The sequence below is a fragment of the Cebidichthys violaceus genome, unplaced genomic scaffold, assembly GCF_023349555.1.
Source record: "Cebidichthys violaceus isolate CVI_PGR_0920_01 unplaced genomic scaffold, fCebVio1.0.p SCAF_20, whole genome shotgun sequence".
NCBI classification, from domain to species: domain Eukaryota; kingdom Metazoa; phylum Chordata; class Actinopteri; order Perciformes; family Stichaeidae; genus Cebidichthys; species Cebidichthys violaceus.
Window position 1 is genome coordinate 9,842,597 of NW_027176373.1, and position 18,205 is coordinate 9,860,801.

The following is an 18,205-nucleotide window of genomic DNA, read 5'->3' on the forward strand; positions in this document are numbered from 1 at the left end:
TCTTTACATATAATATGTACTGTATTTCACGTCTGTGTAGAACCTATTTAGTCTTGCTGATCTGACAGAAACCGCAGTGAAAAAGCACAGAGGGGCAAACACTACTCTGCCTCAAAGAAGAGGGCGTGCGAGAGCCCACGGGTCGGGTTTATGCTTGTTCTGTCGTTGCTCTTCTTCTACACTTCTCCTCTTCTTCTTATATTTTGCTTTGACCGCAAAAATGTAAGATTCTATATCCAAGCTTAAAATGTCTCAAAAAACAAGGAAATATGAACAAATCAACAGAAATTCAACATCGGACAGGTAATGTAAACTTTTATGTGTTTGTTGTTCTCTTTATACATCCGTGGTTGTTACACAGACGCTCCCGGTGGGACACGTGGTCCGTGGGGCAGATCGGTGGGACACATGCTCCCGGTGGAAGCAAATATGTACCTTACCTATGTGTGTGTAAAGAATGCTGATATGAAATATGAAAAACAACCAGTAGTCAATGTGCAAGCTGCCAATTGAATGGTGAGTTAAGATACTCTATTGGGTTCATATATTTGTAAATCTGACTTGCGTAGTGTCAGTGCCTCACCAGCCACGAACGTCACCTCACGTCACTGCGCTATATTGTATATAACCGTTTGTTATGATGTTTTTGAGGGATTGCATGGTGGGCCCCATTACCTTTGTGTGTGTGTAGACAGTGTATATGGAATGTTCATGATTAATGTATGCGTACACAGTGCACACATCTCTGTGAAAGTATGCTGAACTGATATGCATGAATGCACACAAAATGCTTTTTTGTTTGCATGCACGCAGAACTTCCATGACCCAGGATCAGCCCCCCATCTAGTCACGTTGCTGTGTGCCTCCCATGACCCCAGAGGCTGGTGACTGGCTGAGCTTCCAGCCAGTGCGATTTTAACAGATTGATCACCTATGTGTTATACTCCAATCAATGGCTCTAACTACCAATGGGCCAGATTGTGAACTCTGCAAACTAAGGTCAATAATCCACAACAGACCCTGTAAACTACTGTGACCTTCCCTTTGCACTAGTCCTTCCTCAGATCTGTTTGAAACCTCAAAGTCTTGACATATTGTATGAGATCAGCGTTTTTTATAGCAGATTAAGAAATCATGGAGCATATCATGTTATGTAACTTTACCCTTATGTGTGCAAGTACTATCCTTTTGGTGCAAGCTCAGGCTAAAACAATGTATCAGTGATTGAACTGTGGTTTAAACTGTTTGAGTTTCTAAACAAAGTTTGAGAGAAAGTTGAGGCGATAGAGAACGAGGCCTCAGTACACTATCACTGAGGTAGTTAACCTTAGTTAGCTTGTAACAGTGATGACAGAAACATCTGTAGGTGTAATCATGAACTATCTGAATATAAGAATATAAATCTATGACAGGGTGGAATCAGTTATTTCTTCGAAGGCTCCTAACTCCCACTGATTCCTAATATAGAAGACCATGCCAAATGAACCTGATAAAACCCATCACATTAATATTTCTCAGCAGGCTTGCAATAATCGCAATATGCATTTGTGAATTTATCATTATTGATATTATCTGTAGTGCATTGCATAACTGCATGGATAGCAGAAACTTAACTTGACATATAGGATTTCCTCATGCGATAGGGGGCATGCGGGCAGTTTGCTTTATGTAATAGAACAAATAGACAGAGCAGAATAAAAGTAGTTAAGTGTGAGGTGCCTCAAAGGATTAGTTCAATATTATGTGACATGATTATGAAGAAATTATGGAGTCTCCAATGATTGCCTGGGATACGGTCCAATCCACAAAATGACATATTGTCTTTTTAAGAAAATAATGTTTTTTGAAAAAGAATTTCCCCAAATATAAATGGAAAAATAATGTAGTTGACACCAGTCCAGTGAGAATACTTTTTACAATTTTGAAATGGAAACATTGCAGCCCTGAGATTCACACTTAACTGTAGCCTTGAAGAAATACATTTTCTTGTTTATGCTCAAAGCTTTCATCCCAGAACTCTACCTGTAAGTCAACTCACTGTGACGACCATCTCTGCCCTGTCTGCCTGTTACTTTGTTTGTGTGGCTGCTTTCCTTGCAGGTATTGGAGGTAGGCGTGGCAGAGGGTCACCAGTTGAGTAGAAACACCAGAGCTCATCAGCAACACTGGCAACACTTGGGCCCTGTGTACCAGTGGACTCTTTTAAAAACCCTCTTTGAGCTCAGTGGCTGGTTCTCTCTCCTCCCTGAGACACCCGATTGGTTTTTAGTGGACATAATGGTTTAGTGTTTCTACAGCATACAACATTGCATACACACTTTTCCACTCATGCACTCACCTACACTGCTGAACTTACTGACTCAACACGTCTCTGTTAGTTTAAGCTTTCTTCTTATGTTGCCTTTAAGTTAATACATGATTTGTTAATTGGCTTGATTGTGTGCATCTCCCTCTTTTGTCATGGCCATGCAGCCACATTTGATTTGTTTGAGGCTGAAAAGACTATATGTGATAATCCAGAGGAGAAAAGTAGAGAAGAGATGCTTCCTAAAAAACCCTCCAAATCTAACACGCACCTTATTTACTGCACTTCATAACCTAAGAGTATGAACATGAAGGACATAATTCCACTTGAAAACATCTGTAAACAAAACAAAATTCTCTCAACTGTGAGGATACCAAAAATTTCTAATCTTTTAAACACCCTTTCAATTGAAGGACCAACACCACACAATAACAAAACACAATAAAAGCTATTATTACTGTACCTGCGAAACAAAAACTGGTGATGTCGACTGGTTCATTTGATGAAGAATGTCAAGATTTTAATATACATATTATTTGTATGCTTTTAAATAGTGTTTGGACAAATTAAAATGCAGAATATATTACAATAAGAATGTTTCCATTAAATGCTAAATTGGCCTAGATACTTGGATGGACACAAAACATGCCCAATTAATGTAAGTGATGACTTAAGATCAGAGCAATTCAAAGTGCAATGAGGTTCAGCCTTTAGGAACTTTTACCAAAAATTCCTTAATTCTCAATTCACAGTTAAAGCCCTGAGATTTGAGGGATTACAGAGTTGCTGGAGGGAGCTACGTGTGTTCATGTCTGGAAACCTCCGGCTGATAGTCACAGTGTGCACATCCTTCTGACTGGCTTTCACTACATCTGCTGGCTGACACACACATCACAGTATCCTTGGAGGTACAGCTGCGCCGACTGATAAGAGACACATGGAGCTCCACCTCGCAGTTAAAGTGATCTGGAAATACCATAAACCTAACCATGTCCCTCTCCAGGCCACAGAGACTAGCCTGATGTCTTCATAAACAAACGTTACTCACACACGCATTATTTTTATTTTAACCGACACATACACACACACACACACACAGACACACACACACACACAAACACACAAAGTGACTTTCAGGGCTTTAAGGAGGACTTTTCATTATTGATGAGGCCACATGCTCTGTACCTTTATTGGAGCAGCGAGTGGCTCAGGTCTGCTTGACTCAGCATTCCTCTGTCCATTGGTCTTTCTTTTAGCCTCTGTCAGCACTGTGTGTGTGTGTGTGTGTGTGTGTGTGTGTGTGTGTGTGTGTGTGTGTGTGTGTGTGTGTGTGTGTGTGTATATGTGTGTGTGTGTGTGTGTGTGTACAGACACACAGGAAAGAGAAAACAAGAGAAAGACAAACACACACACACACACACACAATGAACCCATTGCAGACAGACCTTCCAAGAGGCACAGCCAGAGTCGGTGTACAACCAGCAGGTCAGTGAACAACAAACAGACTTTTCGACAGACTTAGAGATACCATTTCCATCCTATAACCTCCATACAAGACCTACTGTTTTGAGTCAGAGAAGTAGCTGCAACCATTGCTATGACAAACAAGTTGGCTAGCAGCTAATTGTCAGCTGCCTAGTTGTTATTTCCAGTCAAAGAGTTGGGGAATATCTGAGGGAAACAATGTCTCCTGCTTGGCAAAAAAAAAAAAAAAAACTACAGAAGTTTCAAGAAATTGTGGCAAAATAGCTACAAATCAACCATCACGGGCAGTTAGACTTGAAAATATTCTGATATATGAACACACAAAGAATTGAGTGAGTTTATTAAAAATGAGCTCCACTCTTGTTTGTGAACTTCTACCAATATGCAACGTTAAAAATATCTAATTTAGGCTTTATTTCCATTTCTCTGATATACAAGTAAATATTCACTATCTATCCATGCTGACGTCAGGATGTTAACATGCTTACAATGATGATGCTAAAGTGTTGTTGCAGGTATAATGTTTACCAAGTTCACCAACTTAGTTTAGCATACTAACATTGTCTAATTGGCACTAAACACAAAGTACAGCTGAGGTTGATGGGAATGTCTACTCACTTTTGCAGGTATTCGGTTATAAACCAAAGTGCTGAAAAAATTAGAAATTTTGACCTGATAACGGTGCTGGATGTCAGGTAATTAACAACATTATTGAAATTCATATTACACCCTTGAGGGAGACCTGAATGTGTGTACCTGATTTCAAAGTTTCCAAAGTGGTGGACCTGCAGACCAACAGACTGACATCCATAGAGCCATGCCAGGAGCATGGCTAAAAATCTTTCTGGGTAAAAAAGGAAATCACAAACAAAAATGGATGAGGCACATTGAGGAAACACGATTATGCATAATATCATATAATCTGGTTTATTTTGGAATCCATATTACAACGCTTCCTGAGAAAATGACTCATAGAGAGACTTGATCTGTGACCTGAACATCATGTGATTAAAAATAACATTTAAAAGGATCAAAATGGTATATTGTTACTTGAAGCTGGCCACTACATTCATCCAGCGTCTGTTGTCCTGGCTCCTTTCAGCCTGTCACCCAGCCAGATTCATCAGCCATGGAGAAGTGCCCAGAAGGTAAATGAAACCACTCCCGCTTTAGCGGCACAGTCCTTCCATTGATTTCACACACATCTGTGCACATTTTTTAATTACACTCACACACACACACACACACACACTCACACACACACACATACACAACCCTTTGACAGATTGATACGTGTTTCTAAATTATTTTCCTTCTTCATTGAAAGAAAAATAAAGATGCAAATAGATGAAAATAAGCAGCATCTGAATCCCTTGTATGTGTCACCAACACTGAATAAATAAACAAGTAGCCCAAATTTCTATGGCAACAACAAATTCACACATTGCAGACTGCCACACGTAGTACAAGAATCACTCAAGATACAGAGGTGTAGTGAAAGATAGACAAACCTTTTCAGTACATTGTTGACCCAATTTATCCAGAAGGATCAACAACACTTTTGCTAAACCAAGACACTGTGTTCAGTCCCAGTTCTTTGTGAAACTTTTTTGGCATTATATGCGCAGTCCTCATCTGATTATCACAACTACCACCAGGGCAAAAAATGGGTAATCCATCAGTACGCATTTTCTATGCCAGTTATAGTAAATATGCCAATTTTTCCCTGACGTTGGTGCCTCTCCAAATACAAATAATTATTAATTTTTTTTGCACTTTATAAATTGTGAGCCACTTTTTTATATCAGTTGTCATATTTTCTGTTAATAATAGGGGAAGTAACACCATGATCAGATACAAGTTAGGAATGAAAGATTTGTCAAACTGCAGATTAGCAGATTTTGCTATAGTGAAAGATGTTGAATTTCGAAATGTGTGTTAACTCACTTAACTACTTATTTGCTCAATCTAGTGTGCCCGAAGACACAAACACACGCAAGCACGCACGCAAACACACACACACACACACACACACACACACACACACACACACACACACACATTGACACTCAGATCACAGACCCCCAGCTGCTGCTCTGTTGTAATTTATTATCCCGTCTGTGCCCAGTGGAGTCATGAAATCAGCCTGGCTATTGCGACACACACACACACACACACACTCACTCAGTCACTCAGTCCATGTGTCTTTTTCAAACAGTCGTCCTGGCTTCTACCCAGCAGAGACCTCTTTAGCTTAATTAGGGTAGAGTCCCCAGGGAGAGAACAACAGGGCAAAATACACTGAATGGAAGAAGGATGTGAAAGGTCTCAGACTGTCAGGGAAAAAAATTGAGAATTGTAATATTAAAAAAATGAAGAACATTGATGCATTTTATTTATATTTCTAATTATTTTATCAATAATAATGAATGATTGATTAAAACAAATCAATATGGTAGAAATATTGGAAAACTGACACACTCTGCCACATCTATCAAGTCGTCTTTGGGTTCAGAATCAATGCAATACAACTAACATCCTTCTTTAAACACACATATTGTTTAATTCTATATCCATCCCTGATAATTATATCCCAAAGCTCTTTTATCCTTCTAACCTACTCTCTTATATTTGCCCCCCTCCCATGCCCTTCAACTCCGCCCTTTACCCAGAGGTCCTGGTTGTGTCCCAAAGCCACCCAGGAGCACGTCCACACCGTTATGTTAGCATGTACACACCCTGAATATTTGATAGGACACAAACACAACCTTACAACAGCACATCATGAGGCTTCGTTACATCATCCAAAAACCATCTATCTGTTAAACATCTACATATTTTACACAAATACAAAACCTTGAATTTCCCAACAGGGCCAGATGGGGACAAATTTTCAGCCCGGAAGGTTTTGTAATTATAGCTTTACTATGAAAGTCTGACTCCGCTATCATGCACTATTCTCTCTGCAACAACATTGATTTTTTTTCCCATGCCAACACATGCAGTCTCTATTCTACTGTTAATGATAAAAAAAAGCATAATAGGTCATGAGTATTATGTAGGTATAAATAGTGGTATATTGGAACTAATATAACTGGTTTGTTAGATTGTTCACACACTGTGGTACAGCTCACCTGTTTCTTCCACAGCAGGGATCCTTCTGGACACATCACTGGGTCCTGACACTGCCTCTGACACTAAATACAATTTAAAAAATTTGATTGCGATATCTTTCACAACAAGTCCCCCCTCCCTACAAAGCAATACAAAAAGTCCCTGTATCTCAACTTGGAAAACATGCTGAAGTGAAAGGAATTTTCTCCACCATCAGAGTGGGAGGAAACTGTTTCAAAATGGGATTCTAAGATATAAATAATCAACATTGGAGTTGTGAAATTAGCATGTGCACATTCGCACTCAGGCACCTCTGTGCACACATACAAATGAACATTTGTGCCCACACACACGCACACACATGCACACACATTCACATGCACTCAGGGAGGAATTGTACCATAATTATACCTATGGTAAAAGGCGATTAATTTTTTAATGGAGTCAATGTTTTATTCATTGAACCTATCCAGTCTTGGGTATTGCAGAGGACACTGAAAAACCTTTACCAGAAAAACTGTCTGTTAGCTACTTCATACAGTGGATGCAATCACACATCTCAGTAGCTTTGTACATAGTATCATTTTGGGCTGAAACTGTAGCCATATAGATTCCATAAATCGTTTGACAATTAAGTATGCTTTGTTTTTGTGTTGTTTTGGACATGGGGAATTTGATAATGATGTGACAGAGAGTGAAAGACAGACAGAGAAAGGGAAAGAAGGAGGAGAGGGTGTTGCCTCCCGAGTGAGGCCTGTAAGACCGGTTATTTTGTCCTAGAAACCCTTTAACTGTGTCGGGCACTCTGCCTAAACATCCACCCCGCTGTGAGAGGAATACTCTGCCCTACGCAAGAGAAATGTTAAGCTACAACACATTTAGGACCATCAAACATTACTCCTTCCCCCTGCTGATTCTTGCCCTCCAGCGTATGATTAAGATTTCACTTGAACACTTTAATTTGTGGAACAAAATGGAGATTAGAAAGTGAGGAAAGGGAGCGGAGGTCACAGATAGAAATGACAATATATAATAGAAATGCATGAGGCAAGTGTTTGGCTGCAGTTTCTGTACTGCACATGTAGTGTTTGACTTATTACATTGATTTAAAATCCATGCAGGGATACTGCTGCTTTCAGCTTTGTAGAGTACCGCTTAAACAAACAACTGTACACTAAACACTGTGCTTCCTTGAGTCCTGAACAATACACCTAGACACCACTTGGGTCATAAACCCAAGTGGTGTCTATTCAAGTTCAGAAACACTGGTGAAATACACTCTTGTTTCAGTAAGAAACACCAGGGACAGACTTTTACATTAGTGAAGGCAGGCAACCTGGGCCCAACTAAAAGGGCCCCTAACAGCTATAGATTTATTATGATGTTTAGATATGAAACATCTTGAATTATGCTACTATTCAAACTCATTGTAACCCAAATTAACTTTCAAAAGGCCCCCAAAGCACTTAAAAAAATGCAACTCAACTATATACTACTTACTAAGAAAACATTGTAGTACTACAATTGCCTGACAGATAGACTGGTTACATTCCAGATTCAGATTTTACTCACAAAGTATATAATAATTACTATATAATGAATTATTTATTCATGTGATTATCCAGCATTATAAATTGAAAGCTCCACCTTGAACAGACGTTAAGTACATTGCCTCTTTCACTCTTCATGTGAAGTAAAATTTGCAGCATTAATAGTTTTCAAGTAACTAAAGTAACCATTTAGAATTCCAATATATGGTCAGTTTATCCAAATAACGTCTGTCGGGAATTGTTATCGGATAAGGAAGATGAGCTACAGGTACCCTGAGACCGGCATTGTCCCTTTGCATACTTGAACTCGTGGTGTAAACAGTCTGCTGGTAAAATCATACTTAACACTAATTAACTATATTAGTACGCGATTTCAAACACAACCAAGGGACTTGCAGTCGGCCCAAGCTATTTTGCTGGCGGTAACGCCATTAGTGTTATAAATTAGTATATGAAAAACATACAATTTGAGTTAAAATGGCAGAGTGGTGCTGTTTCTGTTATCCGCTTAGATTGAAAGTGTTGCATGTCAATAATGCGCCAAATTCAACAAAGCACTCCCGTGGGTCCCCAGCAATACACCCACCAAGTGTGAAGTAGATCAAATGAACGGTTCTTGAGAGATCTGAAGAACAGACAGACGGACAGAGATTCCTTGCTTGATGTGCTAATTATGTTATTTGAGGACAAAAAAAGGACAGAATACTTTGCACTCTAAATTCAATATTTTTTGATGCAGGACATTAGTGTCATGTGCCTTACATTCTAATTAAAAGGAACTGAAAAATAAAATGACACAATGTGAGCTTGAGAGATTTTTCTGGAAGTCATTTGATTCTAAAATTCTAGATTCTAAAATGTAATCCAACCCCAATAAAAAAACATTTGGTTGTGGACACATTTTCAAAAGTTTAAATGTGTTGCTGTGGGTAAGATAATGGTCTCGGTGAATAGTAAAAGTAGGGAGAGTTTGACATTTGTCTTCTCTTTTAGGTACATGGAGAGCTTGCATTTAATAATTTTTACCATTGAATTATAACAAAAAATAATTGTCTCAAATTCACATTTGAGACTTCCAAATGATATCGCATGTGAGGGTATTTGCACAGGTCTCACCAGTTTGCAAGCTTAATGTGAATAGTGTTACTATCAGACATCTGTAATCTATTTTTTTAATCGGATTACTTTAAGCTGGTCATTCCCTAACTCTGCCAATACCTGCCATCGCCCACCTCCCAGCGCCTGTCCATCCTTTCTGTACACACTTAATAATGCACACAACACTACGGATTCCCTAATTTATCGCTCTCTCCCAGCTGGACTTGAAATGACAGATTTATTAGATAGCCATTTGCTGCTGCGTGTAACACTGCCAGTTGAGGGTCAGCGAGACTGACAGAGTCAAAGCCGTTTGATGACCTCGAGGTGATAATGACAGTACAGGAGAGAAGGACACCGAGGAGGACAGAGAGGGAGAAAAAGAGACATGGGGAATGGTGTGGGCGGGTGATGAGGGAAAAAGGGTTGGATAGCCAGACATCTGGCCGAGTACAGAAAAGCAGACACACGGGTTGTGGACTTGCATAGTGTGATAGACTATACAGAAACTGCACAAACTGGAGGAGATTAAGATTAACGCAGTTATATCAGATAGAATACTGTGCGTGCAGGGAGGAGTTGAAATGGGTTTCATTTTTAAATACAAGAGGAGGTCCTTCAAGCCAATGCAATCCAGTAAAATAGTCGTGCCACAACATCTATCTTTGCAAGGTCATGTGTCCAGTTTGTGTTGACAATGTTCAAAATGTGTAAATTAAAATATGTTTATTATTGAGGTGATAGTTAAAGGTGGTGTTGTAGCTTTGTGTTGACTACAGTATATATTCACAGGTGTTTTTAATCCTTTGTCCTTCACGTTTCCTGACATGAAAGAGGCAGAATATCAGAAACACCTCTGAATATAATTTAGTTCAGCACATAACCACCACTAACTATGACCTCAATGCAAAAAATATATAGTTATATTGCAACTTGACACTTTCACAGCTACTAAAATGTATCATGCATTCCTGTTTCATTTCCACATTTACAATGAAGGAGCATGAGATCAAACAGCTTGGCCCAAGGATACTCTTTCTTTGAGGCAATGCCATGCTTTCGGAGGGGGGATTTGGTATCTCTGTTTTCTCACGACCTGATACCGGCTACATCTTGAAAGGACAGGGTCGTGCTGGGAGGATTTTTTTTCCTCTCTCTTTAAAAATAAATAAATTAATATCTGACCTCAGTGGGCAGTACTTATAGATGGCATGGGTGTATTATTGGTGCATGGCCTTTTAATGTTGTAGAAACTAGACGAGGCTGCCGGTCGTCCGGCCAATCAGATACCGAGGTGTGGTCCTCGGAAGGCGTGGTCACGGGGGAAAGGGTGGCGCTAGAAGCGGAAGTGTGTCTCGGCTGATTTCTCGCTGACAGTCGCTGTCATTCGGCCACGGTCGGTTTCAGGAGAGAGAGAGAGAGAGAGAGAGAGACAGCCAAAGGAAGCACACAAGGAATCGGGCTGGCTCTGTAGGAAAAAGACAGTTAGCGAGAGAAAATATCCCGAGAATCAAACAAACAATGAAACCGATCGAATAAGGCTTGTGTAAGAACCGCGGCCGATTATATTTCAGTCATTGCCACGTGAACAAAGCTCGTTGATTACACAGATTAGAGGCAGCAGATAGAGAGCTGTGTCATTGAGCAGGCAGGACACGTCAGGAGAAAAAAAAAAAGAGCTGACCGACTGCACTGTACGAGTCAGCTATCGCATCTGAAAAGATTTACCTGACGCACTCTTTTATTTTTCAAGGACATCACTTTGCTTTCAAACCGAGGAAAGGATCTCGACAAAGACATCGCCGAAGTCGAAGGTGGTTATCAGAAGGTGAAAAGACATTTTGTTCGCCCGTATTCAGCCTGTCCGGCTAGCTAGCACCTAGCCTACTTAGCCTGCTAGCTAACTAGCTAACGTTAGCAACGGATGGAAATTAGCTGGCTAGCTTAACATGTCGAGTTTATTTAAACTGCTCGGCTGCTACTTGACGTGTAAAAATGTATTAACGCGCGATAACGTGTGACATTATTTATTGTGTGACTTTTACCTGATACATTTTTAGGTTGGACTCCACGGACTGGTGACAGCTGTCAAACAAGGTCGAGTGTTTTTTTCCTCTGACCGTTAAGACGGTTTATTGTTAATATTATCAACGTTCATGTTTATTTTGCACAGCGGTGATGTCTCTAAGGTTGCACTGCGGGTACTTGAATGTCTGTCAGTCGGTTTGTGCGGAGAAAAATGTCTTTAAATGGAGATTGTGTCGGCTCGACACAGCAGTGTTGCAGCTAGATATATTGGAGGCTGCCAGCAGCTCAGCTGAAGACTTACAAGCTGGCAACGTCACGGGGTTATAATTAGCTAAAGATGTAACGTTAACCGGTTGGCTTTTTTAAAACTGCTCAGAGTAATAATAAGGGTAACAGATTGTTCAGTACAAGAATGAGCTCATTCATGACAGTGGTGTATGATTATCATATGTCTAGAAATTCTCTGAGGGAGTAAAATAGATCCTATAGAAGGAATAAAATGTCTTTAATGTCACAATAATTTGTCTATGGCCGTCACCCAATGGTTTGTAAATCCATTGATGTGTAGTGGAATGAGAGAGGCCGACTGCTAACTCAGTGCATGCCATCCTGTGTGCTCTTCTCTCAATAGGACAAACGATCACGGGATAGCTTTTGTGTGTGGGGGGAGAAAACAAATGGGGGATTACGGGTTTGGAGTCCTAGTTCAAAACAACACTGGCAACAAGTCTGCATTCCCGGTTCGAATCCACCCGCATCTGCAGCCCCCACACCACCACCAAAATGTGTCGCAGAGCCCTGCTGCTTTCATAAACAGCACCACAGCCGCAGGGAATGGCACCACGGGAGGCTCTCCCTGGCTCTTTCCTGCCTCAGCCACCCACAGCAGCGTGCAAGACGAAATCCTGGGGGGCCCAGAGAAGCCCAAAGCACAGCAGCAACAGGAAATGCAAGAAGCGCAAGAAAAGCAGCAGCAGTTGTCCCCTGGGAGTCACCAGGAGGGTGGGGGTGGTGGTGGGATCATTTCAGAACTGGAAAAAGCCCGGTCAGATGAAGCCAAGACGGATAACGGCACGTCTGAAGGAAGTAACGGAAAGGAGAAGCAGTTACGTCTCGATTCTCCTGTCTTGACGGGCTTTGATTACCAAGAGACGTCTGGTCTCGGGGGAACTGGCCCGGTCCAGTCCAGTACAACCTCGTCATCGCTTACTGGCTTCAACAACTGGTCAGCTGCTATCCCGCCAGCACCGTCAACCATCATCAATGAGGACGTCAGCTTCTTCAACCCGGCTTCTGCCAACAACGGGCCCCTGCTGTTCCAGAACTTCTCACACCACGTCAGCCCCGGGTTCGGCGGGAACTTCTCTCCCCAGATTGGACCAGCGGCGGCCTTGTCCCAACACCACCCGGCTCCCCCGCCACACCCTCACTTCCAACACCCTCACAACCAACACCAGCAGCATCGGCGCTCCCCGGCCTCTCCACACCCTCCACCACCCTTTCCGCACAGGAATCCGGCTTTCAGCCAGTTGCCGCATTTGTCCAACAGCCTGAACAAGCCCCCGTCCCCTTGGGGTCCGGCCAGTTACCAGAGCCCCTCTCCATCCCCCGGCTCCTCTACCTCCTGGAGTCCTGGAGGAGGCTATGGGAGTGGTAGCGGCGGCTGGGGAGGCTCTCAGGGCAGAGACTATCGCCGAGGGCTGAACGGTGGGATGACCCCCATCAACTCCATCTCTCCTCTGAAGAAGACCTTTCCCAACAACCATGTGGCGTCCCAGAAGTACCCTCGAAACAGTCCCGCAGGCTTCAACCCCAAGTCCTGGATGGATGATGGAGTCGGCCGCAGTGATAACATCTTCCCCTTTCAGGTCAGTTTTCCTGCGATAGTCTCATTGTATGATTCAGCAATAATTCTGGCATGCTATTACATTTAACCTAAGCATATATATGTGTGTGTGCACTGTGTGTTCATGCTTTTGTGTGTGTGCTACATGAATGATTTAAACGTCAATGTGTAATTTATGTTCGCTGTTGATTTTATTACAGTATGTTTATAGTTTCTATTTTTAGACATGGGGGGTGGGTATGAATTTACATGATGCATTTGTTACCGTGGTAGCTTAGAAATCAGTCGTTGGGCTCTGCACTTCCACAGCTGTATGTCTCTGATGATGACTAATGTGGCTCTGTCACTGCAGTGGTGTGTGCCACGTATACAAGCTGGGGGGTTAGAGTGAGGAGTGGGGGAGGCATCGTGGATATAGAGAAAAAGATGGGGAGAGGGAGGTAAAAAAATGGGGAAAGCAGGCTGGTTGCGAAGAGAACAATCGCAGCAATGGATGACCAAGAATGACTGAGATGTAAAGAATAATCTAGATACACCAGTGTACAAGAAGACATCATCATGGGATTTATTTTACTCTGGCCTAAAGCAAAAAAAAAAACACCCCACAATACTGTGGATTTATGGCCCGGGCATAATGGCCAATGATTTTTTAGGATTGCCAATTATTAATCAGCCAGATCGTGGCTGCCATAGCCTAGCAACTTGTTTTCAAAATACCAGCCTATTCATAGTGTAATCATGATAGCCGAGTCCTCTCACAATGAAGACGGCTTGAATAATTGTATAATCACATGGAGAAAACGAGACGATAGGATTGATGGAAACGGGTAACGGAAGCATGGAGGTAAATTCATTTTATTGATCCAGCTCATGATTGATTGAGGAGGCGGGGGTGAAGAGAGGAAGGTTATACCAGTGACCCGATGAAAAGCTTCTTTAAGCGCTTTACATATCCTTTGCCGATAAGTTTACGCCATAATCTCCATTTTCATTCAGATATTTTTTTTGCAGGTATTAACTAAAATCTTACAAACAAGCAAATTAACTAATTTTCCAATTTAGAAAGTGATGCTTGCTGTTACCTTTCCACGTGTTTCCTTATCCCTACTTGCAATTAATGACTCACAGTGCAGCACAGGTCAAACGGTAAGGATGTTGTGCTGACATGTCTTGACATGTATTTTTGCTGAAGAGGCAGCAAAGCTTACTTCTTAGCTGCAATTTACCATTAGCTAACAGCCCGATCGCTGTAGGAAGCCACGGGGTCAGGTTCATATCTGGCCTGTTCTAAAACATCTGAATCCACGTTAATATTATGGAGTCATGTTGTGGTAAAATTTACTCTTACGAGCAGCATATTTTAATGAAAAGTCACAATGTTCGTCAGGTAGATGCTACATAAAAAGGCTCTGCAATTAGCATCAAATCCTCTGACAATCAGAATTGTGGAAGAATTGATAATGGGTCTAGATTTTTTTTTTTTTTTTTAAAAAGCTATAAAGATTGCTTTTATTGAATGAAGACGTAAATTGACACCTAACCTTTAAACTATTGGACTTGTAATTGCTAGGACTGAGGTGATATAAAGATGATGTTTTGAGAGGCGATGGACGAGTTCTCTGACTCACAGCAGAGATATTTGCTGTGACAACGAGCATTGTTTCTCTCTGGGACGTGCTCGTAAAAGAATATTTGAAGCATATCAAATTGGGTCCATATTTCATGTTTCTTTCTAAACCATAAACTGATAGTATTGTTCCACCCCCTGTAATATAATTGGAAAATGTGTCATTTTGGTGTAAGCAAATAGATAATGTTGCAGCATTGAAGTTGTCACTATAGAAACCGCTGTTGAATTATTTCACAGGCAACCAAGTGTCAAGTTATTCGCCAGAAGCCACCTCAGTGTAGTTTAGTCTTTAAGATCGGAAGAAAATAAGGACATTTCATTCCCATTCACTCCCATTGTATTGCATTTGCTGATTGGAATAGCCAAAAGTGAACCCAAAATGGTTCTTGTCGGGGCTTGTCGAGATCATGAACTGTTTAGAGGACTGATGACACATGTTGCCTTACACAAGGCACCCTGGGTTTGGTAATGAAATACTGTAGCTCCTAAACAGACCCCATGAGGAACTGTTGTCACACTGTTTCACAGTAAGTCCTCTCCAACTGTCTCCATTTTAGCACCGACACAACAGCTGAAGGATGAGTTACTTTTACTTTACAAGTCCCATTTGTTTTTCAGCCTGTGTACAATCAAAGTTAGTTCGTCATAGTGTCTTTGTACACTTTTGGATCAGATGTTATTATAACTAAATTGCTCTACAGAGACCAAGCAGATCACACATTAAAATGGCAATTTGGCACGGCTGAGGTATGTTACAACAGCTATCTGCTAAAGCAAAAAACAAAAATCCCTCTCTCTGTCCACCTTTACAGAGTGTGGCATTTTCTTCTGGTTGCCTTTGGCTTTGACATTAATTTGTGTCTGTGAAGAAATGTGTAGATGCAATTTGAGAGCAAGGCCATATGCCATATTTCATCCAAACAGCACCGTGGCACACAGGGAGAAAATGTTCCAGTACTGTGGCTGCAGCAGGCAGGGCCACTGCTGTATTAGAGCAGCTTTAGTATTTGGGATGGGCTCCAGACCAGGCACACTGCTAATACACTGGTCAGCTAGGAACTAGCCTCAGGCCAGAAATGTGTTTTTAAATGCCAGGAAAGCTGTCCTTGCCTTGCTTTTTATTCTCTTGCTTTTCTATCCGTCCGTCCTTCAATCTATCCGCTATTCCTGGTCGCCAGTCAATCAAAGAGACATGCTCATATTCACAACGTCAGGCAATTTTAGAGTCGCCAATTAACCAAACCTCTTTGGTTCGTTGGAGGAAAATGGAGCACATGGTGAAAATCCACGTGACTCTTCTTTCTTTCCTTGCTCCCTAATTCTTCACCTGTGAAATTCAAGGTCAGAGGCCCTCTGCTGTGTCAGGTGTACTGGGCTCATTCAGATTGGTAAGTTTGGCCTGGGACCAGATCAAGACCTGCAGCGCCTGAAGGCGAGTAAGCCAGGACAGGATATTGTCTCGGTAAGCTACCAGGGTAACTGCTGGTTACAGCCTGCCTCCTCACTGTTTGTGCAGCTTAGATACACTGCAGCCGTATACTGTGCTGTTATATGAAGGCTCATTATTAAACTACCTCTTCGTGCCTGCAGTGGAAAACAAATGTTCCACACCTGTTGTCTGACTTGAGGATTCTGCCTCCTTTTTAACCTCTGATTGTTTGAAAGGCAGTCGAATCAATACGGCAGGTCTTTAGGCAAGTGTCACAAATCGTGCTATTCATGTGTGCATGCAAGTTCTCTTGCAAGCATGTCTATGAATACATTCTCCGAGCCATCAAGCTGTAGAGGTTTCCGTCATTACCTCTGGTCTTTTTACGACATTGGTGTTAAATGAGAGAGGAATGTTTTTTAGACTAATGAGCGGCCTGAGCTGTGCTGGCAAGCACCTAACTCTGCTGCTCATACAGCCTCATTGTGCCCTCCTCACACCCTAGACAGACGCTCTGAAACAAGAAGAAAGAGAGCTTGTGTAGGTGCGTGTGTGCGTGCGTGGCTTGTGCACCATGAGTGCACAAGGCCTAATTAGTCCCTGGCCTCTGTCTTCTGCACATGTGTCTTCACAAAGGAAGACGACAAAGCAGAGTCGGCGCAAAAGTGTCATATTGTATTTAGCGTAGCGCTGTAGCTTATAGCATGCAATAAAGGAGTCAGTTTAGTCTCATCTCCAAACAGTGCAAATCCTGCTGGAACCCCTTACCTCCGTCACCCTGTTGCAACACTCACACACCATTCAGCCACACACCATTCAGCCAACACTGGGTGATAGTTTGTTTTTGACAGTTCAGGGTATTTAATGTCACAGAGGGCCTTTGAAATACTTTGACCAGGAAGAAACATAATCGCAAGCATCGAAAGCACAACCTGCTTCCCTTTCCTGCGCTCCTTTCTTCTCTCTTGACTTTGCCTTACCTCACTACTCACTTTCTCTCTCTCCGTCATCCCCTTTCTTTCATCTGCCATTTTCCCCTTCCCTTCTTTGCTTTTGGCTTCCTCTCTCTCTCCCTGTTGTCTCAGGGATGTGATTAGATGTAAGGTAATACGGGGAAAAACATCAGCCTTCCTATAAATGAATGTGAGGTTAATGTGGAACATCTTACGCCTTTGAAAACTTAAAAATCACAATGCACCTATATATTCGTATGTCCTTTACTTTTTCCACTCTTCCACCCTCCCTCAACTTCCATTTTTCATTAACAGACATTAACAGGCATTTTTCATTAACAGACAGGCGACGTGGAAGATTAATGTTAATCACCCACAGCTTGCTGTATTTAATCATTCTTAACTTCCCTATATGTCATCAGAATCTGTTGGAAGTTCTCCCCTCTGTTTTGTGTTGCTTAAGAGTAAAACCTGTCTAGAGTTGACTGACAGGCTATCTGATCCATTTTGTCATTTGAACCTTTTTTCACTTTATAGTTACAAAGGCAGCTTTAAAATGTTTTCATTACCTGAGTTTTTACCACAATTTCCTAGAGCCCATGTTTGAGGCGTAAAATTGTCTTGTTTTGTCGGACCAGCAGTTGAAAACCCAACAACATTCAGTTTAAAATAATACGAGGACAAAGAACTTCAGTAAATCATGCTGGGGAACCATCAAATGTTCGGCATTTTTGCTTGAAAAGGCCTGAAATGATAAATCGATTATG

The 18,205-nt window shown here is 41.6% G+C and overlaps 1 protein-coding gene across 5 annotated transcripts in view; it reads left to right on the forward strand.

Moving 5' to 3' along the window:
- Window positions 1–10,939: 10,939 nt before the first annotated feature.
- The window catches only part of LOC137876539 (cytoplasmic polyadenylation element-binding protein 4-like), a 28,070-nt gene continuing 20,804 nt past the window's right edge, over window positions 10,940–18,205 (forward strand). For 2 of the 5 annotated variants that reach the window (XM_068716186.1, XM_068716191.1), the window contains exons 1-2: window positions 10,940–11,380; window positions 12,212–13,448. In XM_068716186.1, coding sequence (XP_068572287.1) covers window positions 12,258–13,448 — 1,191 coding nt within the window. In that variant the 5' untranslated portion in view covers window positions 10,940–11,380; window positions 12,212–12,257. Of the gene's footprint in view, window positions 11,381–11,612; window positions 11,650–12,211; window positions 13,449–18,205 lie in introns of all 5 variants that reach the window. The other 3 variants (XM_068716189.1, XM_068716190.1, XM_068716188.1) reach the window with 3 other exon arrangements.